The 18457-nt window shown below is 45.4% G+C and overlaps 1 protein-coding gene across 1 annotated transcript in view; it reads left to right on the top strand.

Annotated features, from left to right (window-relative positions):
- Nucleotides 1-14026, top strand: part of GALNT15 (polypeptide N-acetylgalactosaminyltransferase 15) — a 48016-nt gene extending 33990 nt beyond the window's left edge. Inside the window, exons 6-10 of the mRNA XM_043595462.1 lie at nucleotides 1393-1587; nucleotides 4088-4219; nucleotides 4604-4708; nucleotides 9615-9758; nucleotides 11982-14026. Coding sequence (XP_043451397.1) covers nucleotides 1393-1587; nucleotides 4088-4219; nucleotides 4604-4708; nucleotides 9615-9758; nucleotides 11982-12128 — 723 coding nt within the window. The 3' untranslated portion in view covers nucleotides 12129-14026. The remainder of the gene's footprint in view (nucleotides 1-1392; nucleotides 1588-4087; nucleotides 4220-4603; nucleotides 4709-9614; nucleotides 9759-11981) is intronic.
- Nucleotides 14027-18457: the final 4431 nt, after the last annotated feature.

The following is an 18457-nucleotide window of genomic DNA, read 5'->3' on the forward strand; positions in this document are numbered from 1 at the left end:
TCCTGCCTTGTCCACGGTTTCAGTTGCCCATGGTCCACCTTGGTCCAGAAGCAGATGATCCTCCTTCTGAGGTATCATCAGACGGGTAGTAGCCTAACCCTAGGTCACAATGCCTTGTCATTCCCTTACTCCATCTCATCACGTAGGCATTTTATTATCTCCTATCAGCACATGAAGAAGAGTGGGTACAATATAAGATGATATTTTGAGAGAGAGAGAAACTACATTCACATAACTTTTATTACAGTATATTATGATATTGTTCTATTGTATTATTAGTTATTGTTAATCTCTTACTGTGCTTAATTTATAAATTAAACTTTATCACGGGTATGTATGTATGTATGGTATAAGAAAAAACATAGTGTATATAGGGTCCAGAACTATCCGTGATTTCAGGCATCTGCCGGGGGTCTTGAAACATGTCCCCCATGGATAAGGGGGAACTACTATAGTTCCAAAAAATAAGTATTTGTGCTAAAAATGTAGTGCCTGACTTTAGTGTTGGGCACTGCACAACTTCTCAAGCCTTGGAATCAGACCAGACACAATCACCTTCATTTCCCGTTCCATGTCGATTTGAACACGAGACTGGCTTTTTCATCACAGCAACCACTGAAAACCCAACCCCGTAAAGGTGTACATTATCGAAAATGCAGCCATCTTATGTGGAAATCATGAATTATCTCAAGCTTGTAGTTTGCAGAACACCCAACAGATGTCACCGTGTTTTTCTCAAACATTTAAAATATCCTGCATGGCCCTTTGAGGTTGATGGGGCACCCCCAGGGGTACCATGGCCCACAGTTTGGGAACTCTGTTTTTGGTGTGTTTCAGTCCACATGCTGCCTTTTGCTAGAAATGTTTTCGCTTTCCTCTTGATCCCCAGGATGAAATGAAAGGCTTCCTTTCAAATGAATTTTACTGGAGAACCGTGAAAACCCTCCTAAAGGAGAGACTATGTTCAAGGAAGACTTGCTTTGCTCTCCACTTGAGACTTCACAAGCTTTTAGAAACTCTCTGACCACCAGGGACCCCTTTTCCCCTGAGGAAGCAGCTTTGGGGAACAGGGGTGCTAATCCACGTAGCTATATCTCAAGGTGCCAAACGTGTCCATGTGCTTTTGGGAAATGGCCCGTTCCGGTATTGCATGGATGCGGCTCCCTTACTCCACTGGTTCTGTCCCGGGACAACTGCACCCATTCTTCCCGCACTGTCACTCGCCTGCCCAGAACTCCCAGATCTGGAAACTCTGAGGCACCCCGAGGACTATGGTTCTCTTCACCATTTTGTGTTCGTGATTTCCTGTGCATTTTCCCAGCCCCCGTCAGGATCCCTAACTCCATGTCCTTGGAGTTGTGTTCAGATGTTTATTTTCTCCTTTTATGGCAGGCCTGGCTCTGTGGCGGCTCTGTTGAAATCCTTCCCTGTTCTCGGGTGGGGCACATCTATCAAAATCAGGAAGCCCAGTCCCCCCGCGATCAGGAGGCCACTCTGCGGAACAAGGTTCGCATCGCCGAGACCTGGCTGGGCTCATTCAAAGAAACCTTCTACAGGCACAGCCCAGAGGCCTTCTCCTTGAGCCAGGTAAGGAGAGATCCTGGCAGGGGCCTCAGGGCCCGGCATGGGCCGCCAGCAGGAGGCTGGGCCAAGGAGTGCCTCTCTGTCCAACCCGGAGGGGAAAACAAAAGCTTCCGGCTTGTGCTTCCCTTAAGTTTCCCCTCTCAAGTGGCTCCCTGGCAGAGCTGCCTGTCTGTCCCAAGCATCTCCACACAGCGTCACGGCTGGTCTTGGCCTGGAGCCCCCTGAGGTCTGTGGGACATCTATGGGCTGCGATCCTTTATCGTGGGGCCAGAGGGCAGACTGGGCAGGGAATAAGCAGTGACGGGTCTCAGAGCGCCCTTTCCTCCTGAGCAAAGCACTCAAACTGTGGAATCATCCAAGACGCGAAACAAATAGAAGTATAAACATAAAAGATCCAAAACAAGCCACAAAACATTTAAAACTTTAAACGTTTCATTAATGTCCACAAACAGCACATCTTCAACTGCCACGTAGCCCAATTCTCGTGGAACTGGCACATAAATACTATTCAGCCTGAGACGTGGGTTCCCGTTACTGTTTGCTAGGCTGGGAGTGGGGGCTCCGAAGATAAGATTTCCGTGACCCACAAAGGTCTTGGGACAACTCCCATGAGCCCCTCACCAGCCTGCCCACACTGCTGGGTGTGCTCCATTCTCTGATCCACAAATGTCCCCGTCATCTGGTCATCTGATGACTTTCACAAGGACAATGGCACCTCCTACTGGTAAATGAGAAGACATTTGTTTTTCTGGCTTTTTTTTTTTTTTTTTTTTTTTTGGAACATTCCTCTTAATTCATGTTTTGGAAATGTCCTATGGCTGACATCGATGTTAAGATTTTAATAATATCACTGCCTCCCTGAAGGTGGAGACGTTAACTTTGTGCTCTTAGTTTAAATTTAAGTAGCTAAAAATTAATTTTGTTCTACAATTTCTACCCTTCTATCCAAACCCTCGCATGGATTTTGAGATACAGAAATTATAGGCACCCAAAAGACAAGGTCAAGGTTTCACTGTTGGAGGAGTTAACATTCTCGTTTTTCCCCTGTCAAGTTTGGTTGTACAGAAGGGAAAGTTCATTGTCAGCATATGCCCCTCATTTGAGATCAAACAAAAGGCTGGAGAGATTTGCCACTTTGTTTGACCACTGAGAAAGGTGAAGGTGATGGAAAATTCATGAAGGAATGTTCCTGCTTTGGCAGCAAAGTCCAGCCCTGCAGAATGACTGGTGAGGTCTCAAACGAACACGAAGAAAGCCAAGAAACCATAAAAAACTTACACTAATTTCCTTAAAAAGTAATAGATCTCTTTGGTTTAATGGTAGGCAGGTGTGCTGAATAAACAAGACATCCCTCCCTTAGAGAAGTTGTTCCCAAACTTTCTGTGGATAAAACTCAGCAGGAGAAATGGTCAAAATGCAGATTCCAGGGTTGCTGGCCCAACCTACTGAATCATAGTCTCTGGTATAGGGCCTAGGAACCTGCATTTTTAACAAGTTCCGTGGGCATTTCTGAACCAGGTGCTCAGGGGATCATTGTCTGGGAAGCATACCAAGAGCATGTCAGTATGGCAGATCCAGACCATTTATATCTGAGGAGTAAAAGAGGAAAAAGTGGAATCACTTCATTCACCCTGTTAGCCCAGTGTTTAACTGCCAGACTAAAGGCCATCAAACTGGAACTCTGACATGGACTTCTTGTTCCAGCCCCCTCTCCTTTCCTCTCCTTACCCCAGGAAATATGATCTCTCTTTTTTGTTTTTATTTTTGGTCCTTCCTACCCCTCCTTAGCACCTCTGTCTTCCCTCAAGGTATCCAGGATTTAATACTAAATGTATAGGTAGGTTTCCTTGTATCTTATCAATATAGCCAAATGTATAAATTTATACTCGAGTGTTAAGGATTTACCTGCTACCCGTCCCAGGACAATTGTATTATAAAGGAGAATCTCAAGGAAAGGGGATAGAGTAGCCCAAAGGAATGATTTATTAATGGTAATGGAGGAAATTGGGCACTTAGAGGGGAAGAAAAGTAAACTTGTCTTGCCCCCCTCCCACCCCACAATTTCCTAGCTTATTTCATCTCAGTTGCCTTTGGGTCAGTTCCTGCCTCCATATGGCTCATTATGGTGCTGTAGCACACCAGCCTAGGTGCAAAGCCCCGCCATTTTGCCAGCTTCCACAAAAAGTCCTTAAAGCACAGGTATAATCGTCTTCGTAGACTGAAGATGTGAAGGATTGGGGAGGGAATGCTCTCACAACCACACTGCTGGTTCCACAGCTCTTTGTAGGGAGGACCATCCTACTCTGTCCCTTCTAAACTTCTTCCCCTAACACATGACTTTCCCCACCTGGCTACGGCCCTAGGGAACCGTGGCCTTGGTCCCCTCACTCTGTCCCAGTCCTTCAGCTTCTTCCCAGCTACCTCTGTCCCTCCCCCACTTGTGAATTGTGGTGAACAGTCGGCCTTCCCCCACCTCAGTGCCCGTGTCTTTCTCCTCCACCAGGCTGAGAAGCCAGACTGCACAGAACGCCTGCAGCTGCAAAGGAGACTGGGTTGTCGGACGTTCCACTGGTTTCTGGCCAACATCTACCCTGAGCTTTACCCATCTGAGTGCAGGCCCAGGTTCTCTGGAAAGGCAAGGCATGCCCCCGGGAAGATGAGGAGGAAGGGGAGGGGATGGGCAGCCTCCCAATACAGAAACTGGATACTCAGATGTTTTTCCATGACCCTGGCCACACAGTCCCAAGGTCAGGGGAGCCTCAGAGGCTTCCATGCCTGCCCTGAGGGAGGTGACTGGGTTACCCCAAAACCTGTTTCAGGTCCTTTCATCATGACAGATGTGGCCTGCCTCCTGTCCATTGGGATTAGAGGCTTTAGCTTGACCTTGCTTATTTCTGTGGCCTGAACCTGGAACCGTGAGCTACACTGCAGGGAAGGAGGAGAGGAGGACTAGCGCCTGATGGAGGGTGTCTTAACAGTGGAGGGCGGGGTTCACTTCTGTATGGATGTCCACTTTCAGCTCCACAACACCGGACTTGGCTTCTGTGTTGACTGCCGGGAAGAAGGGGACATCCTGGGCTGCACCATGATGCTAGCTCCTTGCAGTGACAGCCGGCAGCAACAGGTGGGTAACATCCGGGCAAGACCTAAGAATGGTTTTTCCTGGGATGCTCCTCACTTCCCTTTGGGGCACCTCCTTTCAGTGGTGCCATGTCCCCCACCACAATGACCCATCCCAGCTCTGCCCACGCCGCCCCCAGGCACAATCACAGACATGGGCCATCATCAGAGAATACAAGCATCTGAGCCTGAAGAAAATAGAGACTATCTAGCCAATGCTTTCATCTAACAGATGAGGAAACTGAGGCTCAGAGAGTGACTGACCCAGGGGTTGCAAACTCAGATATCCCCAGGGTCAGGCAGGGATGAGCACAGTGAGCTGGGTGGAGGCTGCTATGCCTGAGGAGCACGTGCCCATCAGAAAGGACAGCTATGCCCGTCCCCCAGCCTCAACACGTTTTCTCTTTTGTAAGTGGGTCCAGTATTATGAGATTAGCCCCCAAATTTAAAAGACATTGGAAATCCAGAGTTTGTGGAAAACCTCCCTATTTAAATTAAAAATCTCTAATCAGAGGTCAAAGAAATTGACACACATTTCTATCAGGGCACCACTTGAAACATCTGGACCAGCCAGAGATCCTCAGCCAGCTAGAACCAGAGATGGGGTAATATGGGTCATCCAAGTGGGCGCTGTAGGCACAGAAGCACTGAGGAGGAAAGGGGACCCCAGAGTGTGTTCCCCACTTACAGTGGTGCCTCCAACCCACAACTTGTGGTTACAGTCTTGTCTCAGTCCTCTGATTCCGAGTCCTCCCACGCAGATGTGTTGTGGCTTTCCAGGATTTAACGGGGCTCTATGGGAGCCAGAGTTCACAGAGGGGGATCTTTACTGCACAACAGAGGCCTGGTGTGTGCATGTCTGTCTGTCTGTCTGTGTCTCTGTGCATGTATCTGTCTGTCTGTGTGGGTGTCTCTGCATATGCACGCGCGCGCGCGCGCGCGCGCGTGTGTGTGTGTGTGTGTGTGTGTGTGTGAAGCAGAGAAGGAGGGCTGGATTTGGAGCAGATAGGCCTTGTGGCCTCGGCCAACCATCTGCTGCACTTGCTAGAGGAGGGCTTCCACACAGATGGGGTCCCTGGCTCCAAGCTGCAGAGCACTGGCGTCATTCAGAAGATTTCCCAGGCACAGAGCAATTTGGTCCGTGGGATTCCTTCCACAAGGAGAAAGTCTTTCATTCCACAGTCAGATGGAAAGTGGAGAGTACAAATACCCCTGGGGAACAGCACATAAGCTGTACTGGGATGCCAGGGCTGATGGGGCCTCTCCCCAGGAGAAAGGGCTCTGATGACTGCTGGGGAAGGACCGAGATGCAGCAATGAAGACAAACTTCACGACTTTCCCCGAGGCCCCACTCTGCAGTGTGGCCAGACCTGTCAGTACCCAAGATGGATGGGGCTGCCCTGGTGACAGAAAAAGCTAATGGCCCAAAGGGCAGCCGAAGAGAGATGCTGAACATGCCTGACAGGCACCCTGCCCACAGAGGGAGGCCCTTCCTTGAGCCAAGGTTCCTGTTCTTGGATATTGATGGTTCACCACAGGACAGACTATTTGAAATTGACATCAAGAAATCCAGGTGGCACCTGGTTAAAGTGTAGGCCTAGGAAGGCCTAGTAGGGCCCTCCATCCCTCCCTGTGCTTCCTCATCTTTTTAGGTTGTATCTAGTGGTTGCCCTGTGGGGGCAAGATCAACCCCTGACCCCAAATTTGGTTCAGATATTGAAACTGATGACTCCCCACATGCAACAACAGAGAATGGAAAGCATCATTATTCACCTGAGACTTCCTAGTGGAGCAGGACAGGCTCCAAGCAAGCAAGACAAGCAAGATAGCAAGACAGCAAGAAGGGGCGGCTGACTTTGGCTCTTATGTGGTTGGGGGGGGGGGGGTTGGGCAGGTGAGGGTTCCCAAGCTCTGGCTGGGCTTACCTGGATTAAACTTCCCACCAGCACCAAAGAAGAAAGCACGGGGCTTTCTTTTGAGCTTGCCCAGAAGTAGAGCAAGGATATAAGGTGAAGGAGTGGAGCTTGAATGCTAAGAGACCAGACATTAGACAAGGAGTTAGACTCTTTATTATAGGTCACATGGTTCATTTAAGAAGGTAATAAATTCTAAGGACCCTTTCCCAGAAAAAAAAAAAAAAAACCACATATAAGCACAGCTGCACAAAATTTTAACAATTTCCAGGGTTCATAGATTCCCATGAAGCCCCCTATGGTCCCTGGCGCTCTAAAATCCCTAGTTCATAATTCCCAGAAGCTAAAGGAATGGGTGAAAGGATAGAACCATATTTCCTCCTGCAGCACCCCAGGGGTTGGTAAATTTTACGCCCTCAAGTGTCTGAGAAGAGAAGAAGGTAATTGAGTGAGAGAAAGGCTTTCGATGCAGCAGGGTCATTCCAGCACCATGAAGACCCCTTGTTTATCAGGAAGATCTCTTTGTATCTTAGGCTAAGCTTCTCTTCAAAGTTGCCATCACAGAATAACTCCCTGAGGTGGTGGGAAGGCTCAGAGATGCTGGCTGAGGGTCGGTGGGTCCACTTCTTTTCACAACTTGGGTGAACCTAGAAAGGCCTAGCCCGCTCCCAAATCTCTTTTAGCCTGTGACAGGGGCCTTTGCATTAAGGTGTCATATCCCAAAGGCCTGTGTTAAAAATAAGCAACAAAGTATGAGTTCCTAGAGATATTGATCAAATGAGTCAGATGAGGCCCCGAGAGCCTGGGGGCAAATGCCAGAACTTGTCTTGGAGGGAGGACCGGTGAGGCCAGGCTTGGCAAAGCAGGTCCTGGGATCCTGGAGGTGGGGGGTGGGGAGGGGGCTGGGCTGGGGGCAGGGAGGCCTGCATCTGGAGGGCACATGGGGAAGCAGGTTCTTAGGACCCATGTGGCCTCTTTCCGTTTTGCCCTTTACCAGTGTTCCGGAACACAGCAAAAGGCATTCACACCTGGCACAGGGGAGAAGGATACAGATATAAAGTGCTAAGTGAGGAAGCAGTGTAATATGGTGGCAAGAGCTCACCACTTTCTAGCTGTATGACATCAGAGGCTTCTTAAACCCTCCAAGTCTTGGTTTCCTCCTCTGCAACCGGGAATAATGCAGTCTCAGGCATGCGAACAGAATGTTCGCTTTTGTGGGTTTTCTGATTCTTGGTGGGGAAGAGGGGACTAGCAAGGACCTCTATATCTAGCAAAATTGTGAGCTGGATAAGCTGAAAGCCCTTTTCCTAAAAGCACCTAGATATGCCAGATAAAAAATTAAGAAGAAACACATAAGTAAGTGAATTTGTAACAAAGGGAAATCTCCAGGGGCCACAAGTCAAGAGGCATCTGAAAATAGAGCCACAGGGCATTGGCCAAGCTATCCTGCCTCAGGATACATGAGCCATTAGCTACATGCAGTAGTCAGTGGGAGCCTACTTGCAGCCTTTGACAGATGAGAAGTTGGAAATGAGATGCCATAGAAAGCCAGCTTTGACCTTCAAAGAGTAACTTACCTGTGAAAAGTTTGACTAGAAAAATCCACCCACTGCCACAGGAAGATGACAAGGAAGGTTGTCTGTCTCCACAGGGTCTTTGTATACGAAAAAATCACTCTTAAATTTTTTTTTTAACCACAAGTCTGCATCTAATATGGGTTTAGGATTCAAATTTATATGAATTGTGTGGTGTGAGAATCCTCAAGCGGGAATGGCTATCTAATTTTGGGGCCCAGCGCAAAGTGAAAATGTGGAGCCCACAGTTCAACAATTATTAAGAATTTCAAAACTGTGTAACATCTTGGGGCACCTGGGTGGCTCAGTTGGTTAAGCATCTGACTTTGGCTCAGGTCATGATCTCATAGTTCATGAGTCGGAGGCCCACGTGGGGCTCTGTGCTGACAGCTCGGAGCCTGGAGCCTGCCTCGGATTCTGTGTCGTCTCTCTCTCTGCCCCTCCCTTGCTCACACTCTCTCTCAAGTATAATAAACGTTAAAAAAATAATAATAATTTCAAGATAGGGCGCCTGGGTGGCTCAATTTGTTAAGCATCTAACTTTGGCTCAGGTTATGATTTCACAGTTTGTGGGTTTGAGCCCCACATCAGGTGAGCCCTGCCTTTCTCTCTCTCTTTTTCCTCTCTCTCTGCCCTTCTTTCACTTGTGCCTTATCTCAAAAAACAAAACAAAACAAAACAAAACCAAAACCAAAACCAAAAAGGATTTCAAGATAGTAACAGGAGAGCATTAAACCAAATACATTAAACCAAGAACACTAACCCCTTCTAAGCACGAGGCCCCATGTGAATGCGCAGATCACTGAGGCCAACACTGCCTCCCAACCGCAAAATTAATATAAGATCCACTCAGGCTGCACTTGGCAGGAATAAACAGAAATTGGTTTTGTCAGAGCGTGCTCTCCAGCCAGGGCACACAGGCTTCCTACAGTGAGAGCCCCTCTGCAAAGATATGCACAATCCAATTGTATAAAACACTGGAGGAAAAAAATGACCATGAGTGAGAGTCATCAGATGCAACAGACAATTCGTTTTGGGCCAGGTGACAGGCCAGGTCAGCTCTCTCCAGAAAGAGATCCCTTGGGCCTCAGAAGTGTTCCTCATCTGCTCTTGCGGTAGTGCACTCACACAACACACGGCACTCTTTTATGACCTCACCGTGATGCAGTAAGAGAGACTAATGAGAAACATGCCACAGTGTAGAAATATGAATGCGGCAGCAGCTGGCACATGCAGATTTCAGAGGCTTGGTCCAGTCTGGCATTGCACGTGTGGATTTGGCTATGAGCTACAGTGTTGGCTGACCCTAAGAGAATCTAAAGATTGCCACTTGACGTCAGCCCCGTTGTGAGCTCCCCTTCCTTCATCTCCAGCTTTGGAGAAGGTCTCCTAGCTGTGCTAACAAACATCCTCTCTGTCCCAGCACCTGAAGCACACCGGCAGGAAGGAGATACGCTTTGGCAGCCCACAGCACCTGTGTCTTGACATCAGGCAAGAGCAGGTGACTCTTCAGAACTGCACCGAGGAAGGGCCTTCTATCCATCAACAGCACTGGGACTTCCAAGAGGTAAGTAATCTGTCCAGGAAGGGCTCAGCAGTGTCTCTAGCTGGGACTGTGGCCCAGGGTCTTCTAAGGGGTCAGATAGTACCATACAGGTCAGAGCCCCTATTGTTGAACTTAGTGACCTGGCATTAAGGCCTCAGGAGGAAGTAAAGCCAACACTGTAGCAAAGTTGGACCGCAAGCATCTTAAAGTGTACTCATTCGCCATGTCTCTGTAAAGCTCTGACCATGATCGTGGCAGAGAGAAGAGACGGTCCCTTTTTGAAGTTTATTAGCTCAGGTCACCAGTAAGACCAGGGAGCATGTTACAGAAGCAGCCAACTACCTCAGTGGTGTGGTTTAGGAGAAACAGAAAGGCCCTTCCTTCTCTACTTGGTGACAAGTGAACCTAAGACTTGGGGCCCATACATGCTCAAAGACGTCTTGGATCATTCTAACCAAGTCCTGTGGATAAGATACATCTTAGAAACAGCATGTTAAAATAATAAGTACAAGATTAGTGAGTAAGATATACCCAGTATATTTCAGGCATCAAAACCTAAGACTTTAAAAAAGTATTATGGGGCACATGGGTGGCTCAGTCGGTTAGGCATCCGATTTCTGCTCAGGTCATGATCTCATGGCTCATGAGTTAAAGCCCCACATCAGGGTCTGTGCTGTCAGTGCAGAGTCTTCTTCTCTCTCTGCCCCTACCCCGCTCGTGCTCTCTCTCTCTCTCTCTCTCTCTCTCAAGAATAAATAAACATTAAAAAAGTATTATCATCAGCTACTGTTCATAGTAGCACTATTTACAATAGCCAAGAGGTAGAAGCAACCCAAGCATTCAGCGATGGGTAAATAGATAAACAAAATGTGGTATGTATGTATGTATATGTGTGTGTGTGTGTGTGTGTGTGTATAATGGAATACTATTCAGCCTTAAAAGGATCACATGCTACAACATGGATGAACCTTGAGGACATCACACTAAGTGAAATAAATGTGTCACAAAAGGACAAATTCTGTAAGATTCCACCTAAATAAGGTATCTAAAATAGTCAAATTCATAGAAACAGAAAGTAAATAGTGTTTACCAGGGGATGGGGGGAGAGGAAAGTTGGTTAATAAATAATAGACTTTCAGTTTTGAAAGATGAAAAAGTCCTGAATATATGTTTCACAACAATGTGAATATACTTAATACTACTGAACTTTACCCTTTAAAATGGTTACAATGGTAAGTTTTATCTTACCTATTTTTACTACAATACAAAGAAAAAAAATCAGGTAACATGTATGCTACAACTTGGATGACCCTTGAAGATATCATACAAAGTGAAAGAAGTCAATTACAAAAGGCTATCTATTATATGACTACCTTTCTAGGAAATGTCCAGAATAAACAAATTCATAAATATAGAAAGCAAATTAGTGATTTCCAGTGGCTGGAAGGGAGGGACAGGAAGTGATTGTTAATGATAGTGGGTTTCTTTTTACAGTGATGGTTGCATATACTCTGTGAATATACTAAAACCCATCAAGTTGTATACTTTAAAGGAGTAAATATTATGGTATGTGAATTCTATCTCAAAAGTACATAAACAAATGGACATTATCGGCATTGTTGGTTAAAATGTTTAACTTTTCATAAAGAAATCAATTTTTTGTTGAAGAAGGGATGGCTAGATTCAGTATTAAGTCCAGTGGACTTTGAGCAGGAGGCAGCTATAGTCTTTGAAACATGGCTGCCTTGGGCCCTCAGTGTATCCTTGAGCTTTTACTCTCTACTGCGACGTGGTGGCAACAGTACTAAGTTGCAGGAGTCACAGTGGGCAGAGATCAAATCATTTTGAAAGCAAAATGATCAAATCATTTTGAAAGCAGAAATGTACAAGCACAGTGATAACAATGAATTTCACCAATATGGTATAAAGACTGAACATGCTCTATACACTGGCCTGTTACTAAACAGAACTCTCTAAGAAATGGCACAATTATACAATCTCAATAAAGTAATTGAATTAATGATCTCAAGGTTTCAAATGATATTTATATTCATAATATATTTATATTATATGTTTTTACCTAAATTATTTTTACACTAACCAACATAATGCAGTTCCTTACTACGCGAGTTCACACCACCTCTGTAATTCTCATAATGATTGACACAAATCTTAGAAATATCCTTCTTTGCCTACTGATTACAGGGAAATGACTTTTTTTCCTCGTCTTTTCTGTTTTTTCAGAATGGAATGATTGTTCACATTCTTTCTGGGAAATGCATGGAAGCTGTGGTGCAGGAAAACAGCAAAGATTTGTACCTGCGCCAGTGTGATGGAAAAGCCAGCCAGCTGTGGCGATTTGACAACGTCTACACTGTGGATGAACGATGAATGCCTGTGTCAAAGGGAAAAGAGAAGTTTAGCCATTACAGTTCATCCCCAAGGGAACTAAAAGAGCATATATATTTCATGAAGCTGACCCTTTTGTGTTTGCGCTCCTGGTGATAGTAGAGAAGAAAACTCCATGAATGAGTATAGGAAGTCTTTCCTTCTCGCCCCTTATTGCATTGACTGTTGGCTGTTTTAGAAAAAAAAAAAAAAGGATTCATTGTCTCATTGTCTTTATCACTGGATGATGGTCATTATGTAGTACAGAAGATTGTTGTTTGTTTTATTTTGTTTTCCATCGTGCACTTGAGAATTGCTTTTATCTCTGACAAAGGAGAGGCATGGACCGTCTCGGGGAACACCTCCAGGATACATACATCTGGTTGATAATTTTTTTGAAAATGGCCTTACCTTGAACTATCTGTGTAGCCAACCATGAAAGTTAAAGTGTGAGAAGGGTGTAAAGGCCTGACATCCCCAAAACTTTGGATTAAGTTCATTAGGACAAATTCCATGTTCACTGGTTGAGCCATAGCTCAGAAGAAGGAAGGGAAGCCACTGAGCAAAGAACGGGGTTGAAGAGAAGATGAAAAAGCTTTGACCCAATTCTCCAGCTCAGCCTGGCAGCTGCAAAGAGTCAGCACGCCTGGAATAGGATGTTTTCATGTAAATGAGAATTTCCTCCTGACTTTCTACCTCCATTCACCCTGCCCTAACCCTTCTCTAGCTTGGTTAACCCCAACCAGAATCTCATGCAGTGTATTTCTCATTAGTCATTGGCGTTGGGTCAGCTCAGACTAAGCATTCCCAATAACAAGCTGTATACAGTGGAGAAGCTCTCCTGATGCCCTGTTACAGGGTTTGCATGGACTGGATCAGAAATAGCAACCTTTGCAAAGAGGCAAACCTCCACAGTAGGGGAATGCCAGCATCTGAGCCCAAATTCACACGAGAGGAACCAGAGTTGGGAGTTAATGTTCGTTAGGGCTGATGTGGCCATCTCTGAGCCTCAGTCCCCCAAATGTGCCTGCAGGTTGAATGTCCACAACTGTGGGAAGAGCGTGCCTCTGCTAGAGCAGAGCCAGTGCTAGCAAGAGCTGAAAGGCTCTCCTGGCTGTGACCTGGCCTACCTAGTTTGTCCATAAAGAGCTGTGGAGTGGGGTTGGTTCTGCTGTTAAGAAGACACCATTTATGCCCATTTCTCCTCCAGGTGGAGTTTACTCTTCACATGGTCAGCTAGGAAACCTCCCTTTGAAGATACTGATCTCCTCTGGGCTGTCTCAGAACTCAGTGCGTTTCAAATAAGAAAAAGTAGGTAGGAAGTGAGGGTTTCTAAACAAGGCCTATCCTCATTAACATATTTTTTTCTACCAGCTTAAGTCAATGGCCTGCTGCACTTCTCCCTCCTTAGAATACGCTCCAGACCTGTGCTGTCTACGGTAGCCATTAGCTGCACGTGGCTGTTTAAATGTAAGTTCATTAGAATTAAAAAGAAATTAAAACTCAGTTCCTCAGTTGTATTGGTCACATCTCTAGTGCTCAATAGCTTCCTGTGCCTAGTGGCTACTGTATTGGAGAGCACAGATATAGAACATTCTATCACTGCAAACAGTTTTATTTGGATAGTGCTGATCTGGATAGATTCATCATCCCATTGAGAGAAGAGATTTTGGACACTGTCTTCTTCCTTCAGACATGATTATATTTAAAGCAAATTCCCCTAACATCCTGAGACTGAGATGGAGCTAAACATTCTCAGATGTCAACCTTGTAAATGGTATTAATAGTTGCAAAATAAAAATTAAACAAGACCTCTATTTTTTTAAATGAACTTAATTATTGGCATTGTGTTTGAAGTTGCTGGAATAAATTAATATAATTAAATAAAAGGCAGAATTCAATTGTGTGAGTTGTGTTTGACAGTAATTAACAAAAGGACCCAGATGGCTTATTGCTTAATTGGTTGAACAAAGTGAGAATGTGGGGTTCCTTGCTTCCTTAACCATCCCCATGATTTATTGCTTTATTATAGAAATGGCTGTCAACTTGGTCCCTGGCTGATACTTACAGATCCTTAATTTAAACAAAACAGATGTCTCCATTTAGTTCTAATAGAAATTCAACCTTCTCCTCACAGTGTAACCAAGTGTTCAAATTCTGTTCTCTGTGGATTCTGCTTTGATTTTATCCACAATGATCATTTTAAAAGTAGAGAAAACTGACAATTGGAAGATTTGATTCCCAAGAGTTTGATCTTCACTTTTATGATTAGACTTTATTGTTCAGAAGGAGAAGCAAGAGATAGATGGAATATCTTGATAGTATTCAAGTTGCTGGTTCCAGTTTGTTCTCAAGGTCTTGCTAGATCCTTGTCCTCAGAGTCCATGAGACATCTCTTAGTATTTTGATTTAATCCAGCAGGCCTCAAATTTCACTGTGCTCACAAATCAGCTAGGGATTGTATGCAGATTCTGATTTGGTAGGTCTAGGGTGGGGCCTGAGATTCTATATTCCTAATGAGCTCCCAGGGGATGCTGATGCTGATCTGTGGACCACTCTCTGAGTAGCAAACATTTAAACATTTCCAGTAGTCTTCTGTTGTTACTTGGAACTAGGAGAGTCCTCATTGGACCAGTTCTTGAACTATTCTTTGCTTCTCACAGATCTTTTTTTGAAGCCACATGGCAGGATGGTTTGATCCTATATGATGTAGCACAATACACCTTGTTCAATGTAATTCCTTTTCCTTTCTCCCCTCGATACTTTTCCTCCTTCTCATTCTGTCTACTAGTTCTGCTCTTTTGACCAGGGGAGTTCTTTACTTTTTTTGTTGTTCTTGCTGTTTGGTCCATGGTTATGTTGTGATTTCCTTGCTTTCCTTATCTTGCCTTCAGCTTCTCTCTTTCTCATCTCTGATCAAAGCTGTTTTTACAGACAGCATCCATGCTCCTGTGGCAGCTTTTCTCTGACTCTCCCTTTCCTCCATCTGGCCCTCTATGCCCTTCCATTACCAAGTACAACTGACTAATCTTGATGGAATGAACACTATCGGTTTCTCCAAAGGATTTTTGGAGCACTGATCACATCAATTAGTTGCTCCGTTTTTCAGCTCTTCTCAGCCCTCGCTTCTCTCCTGGAAGACTCCAGGATAGGAAGGAGTAGAAATGCCATTTCACATGGACATGGGATGATTGGTGCTGCTGGAAGTGCGGCTGCTAGTCATGGGAATACAGCCCTTGTCTTGAGGAGACAGCTGCGGTCTGGCAGGCAGGTAGCCCTATCTACAGAGGACCTACAGAAAGGCAGCTGTAGGGGACCCTTGGGAGATGGGCCGGGACCTGTGACCTCTGAAAACTAGCCACATCTAATAGTCAGACATAAGATTAGATGATCAGTAAACAAATTCTGCCAAAGTCCGAAATTTGATTCCCTCAATCCTTAAGTTGCACAATAAAGATAAAGCACAACTAAGGAGATGAGATGCCAAATCCACCCTTCAACATCAGAGTCTCTGGTAGTGACATAGAGTATTCTGGTCCCTCCCACCTCCCTCTGGCCTTACAGCTTCAGGGAGCCCCTGAAGAACTTCCAACTGTCAGTATCTGCATTTCTTTGCCTGAGGGTTTTTCCTAAAAGCTGGAGAAGGCTGCTTTATGATGTGGGGCAGGCCAGAAAGTCATCCCCAGGGAGCGGTCCTCAATCAATGACTGCTGGGAGTATAGATGCCTCAGCTCCCTCATCCTCTACAATAGGATAACTCTGAGGTGTAAATTCCATACCATTTCCTAGAGCTTACTGTGGGATTACTCTAATCACCCACAGTGGTAGCTGGCTTTATAATACATCTTTAATGGCCACATCTCCTTCCCACTCCCTACTGGTGCAGGTAAACTGCTTACACTCAAATCCTTATTTCAGTGTCTCTTAATGGGAAAACCCACCTTAAGATACACGGCCTGACCCTCCAAAAGCTTCCATCTGCAGGAGTTACTCTGCTTATCAATTCCACTCTTTTTTAAAAAGTTAATTAATTAATTTATTTTGAGAGACAGAGAGAGAGAGAGAGAGAGAGCACAAGTGGGGAGGGGCCCAGAGAGGGAGAGAGAATGCCAAGCAGGCTCTGCATTGCCAGCACAGGGCCCAACATGGGGCTCGATCTCAAGAACTGTGAGATCATGACCTGAGCTAAAACCAAGAGTCGGATGCTTAACCAGCTGAGCAACCCAGGTGCCCTTCATCAATTCCACTCTTTTTTGGTAATCCTACCCATGTACCAGATGCCCCACTCCCTTGAGCTGAGCTTATCCCACTGAGCTGCAAGACCGGGGTATGGACCTCTAGGCAGCTGTGCCTCAGGAGGGAGGGACTGAGGCAGGGGCAACATCCTCAGTCCTTATCCCAAACATATCAATAATGGTAGACAGCCTTCATCCCTAGGAAAAAATGACTGAGGCATAGAGAGAGGCCACAAGTATTCCACTAACTGGTATTCCTCCTTGTAGGAGCCTAAAGCCTAGGGAGGCCCAGGTTCCTCCTGAATCTCACACATACACACAAAATGCTCCCTTTCATATTCTAGTTATTTTCCAATAACTGGTGCATACCAGCGTTAGAGGATGTGCAGGCATACTAGTAAGATAGGAGTGGAGAGTGTGATTGTTCTCCATGATAAAATGAGGGGGATCCGGATACGAAGGGGGGTATTGAGGAAGAGATGGGCGAAATGATATGGTAAAGTCCTGAAGAGCAAGATGATCCAGGAGGGATTTCCAGTGGGGGCAGGAGGGGTTGCCAGAGGGATTTTTGGAGTTAGGTGATTAGTCCTCAATATAAACATGTTTCCTTATTTTCACCTGAAACTTTTAGCCAAGACTTACATACTGACATGTGTGCTGTGTTGGAGGATGGGAAGGAACAGGGCTGAGAAACCCGTCTGGGACAGAGAGGAAAGAGAGCGGCCTTTGCAGGTTGGATAGATACCAGTGAGACTGGACGCTCAGGGGAAGTGGGGAAACATCAGTATAGAGAAGAACCAATATAAGTTCTGGCCACCACACCGTGTCAATAAGGATAAATTCAATGAGACAGGATAACGTGTTAAAATTATATTAGATTGTGAACTAGAGTAGGGGTCAGCAAACTTTGCCTCTACAGGGCTAGACAGTATATTTTTGGCGTTGCGGGGCCTACAGTCTATCACAACTACTCACATCTGCCACTGTAGCACAAAAGCAGCCACGGACAACAAGAAACACGTGAGTATGGCTGTGTTCCAATCAAATTTTACTTACAAACACAGACTTGGCTCAGGGCACCAGGGTGGTTCAGTTGGTTGAGCGTCTGACTTCAGCTCAGGTCATGATCTCGAGGTTCATGAGTTCGAGCCCTGCATCAGGCTCTGTGCTGACAGCTCAGAGCCTGGAGCCTGCTTCGGATTCTGTGTCTCCCTCTCTTTCTGCCCCTCCCCCACTCACTCTCTCCCTCTCTCTCTCTCAAAAATAAATAAATATATAAAAAAAAAGAAAACCTGGGGCGCCTGGGTGGCGCAGTCGGTTAAGCGTCCGACTTCAGCCAGGTCACGATCTCGCGGTCCGCGAGTTCGAGCCCCGCGTCAGGCTCTGGGCTGATGGCTCAGAGCCTGGAGCCTGTTTCCGATTCTGTGTCTCCCTCTCTCTCTGCCCCTCCCCCGTTCATGCTCTGTCTCTCTCTGTCCCAAAAATAAATAAACGTTGATAAAATATTAAAAAAAAAAAAAAAAGAAAAAGAAAACCAGACTTGGTGCATAACCATACTCTGCCACCCTCCGGAATAGAGTTTTTGACCCAGCTGCAGAAGGAGATAAATTATAGATTTCAGAAAACAGAAAAATATTACCAAAGAAATTGTGAGTATGCTTGAAAAACGTAAAAGTAAAATATTTCTGTACTATAAATAACAAAAGAGCAAAGAAAAACAAAAGGGGAAAACAATATACAGCATATGTTCTCACTGTAAGCAGACCTCAATCCTTTTTAGAAAGAAATGGGAACAAATAAATCTTTTTTTTTTTTTCTTAATAAAAACATAAAACATTGACATTCAGCCCATAGCCTTCTTTCTTCCAGGGACCTACAGATTCCAGGGGCCTTCATTGTCCCCAGAGGTTAGGCAGAACAAGCTTTCTTAACGAGCACACAGGCTGCAAGAACAGCAATGTGGGAGGCTGCTAAGAAGCAAAGAGCAACTCTCCGCATTTTAGCTGAGCAAACAGGATTAAATTGTGCTAACAGATGAAATTTGTTACTGTAGTTTTCATTATTGTGATGAAGACACTCACAAAGGGCAATGCACAC

The sequence above is a fragment of the Prionailurus bengalensis genome, chromosome C2 (assembly GCF_016509475.1).
Source record: "Prionailurus bengalensis isolate Pbe53 chromosome C2, Fcat_Pben_1.1_paternal_pri, whole genome shotgun sequence".
Lineage (NCBI taxonomy): Eukaryota > Metazoa > Chordata > Mammalia > Carnivora > Felidae > Prionailurus > Prionailurus bengalensis.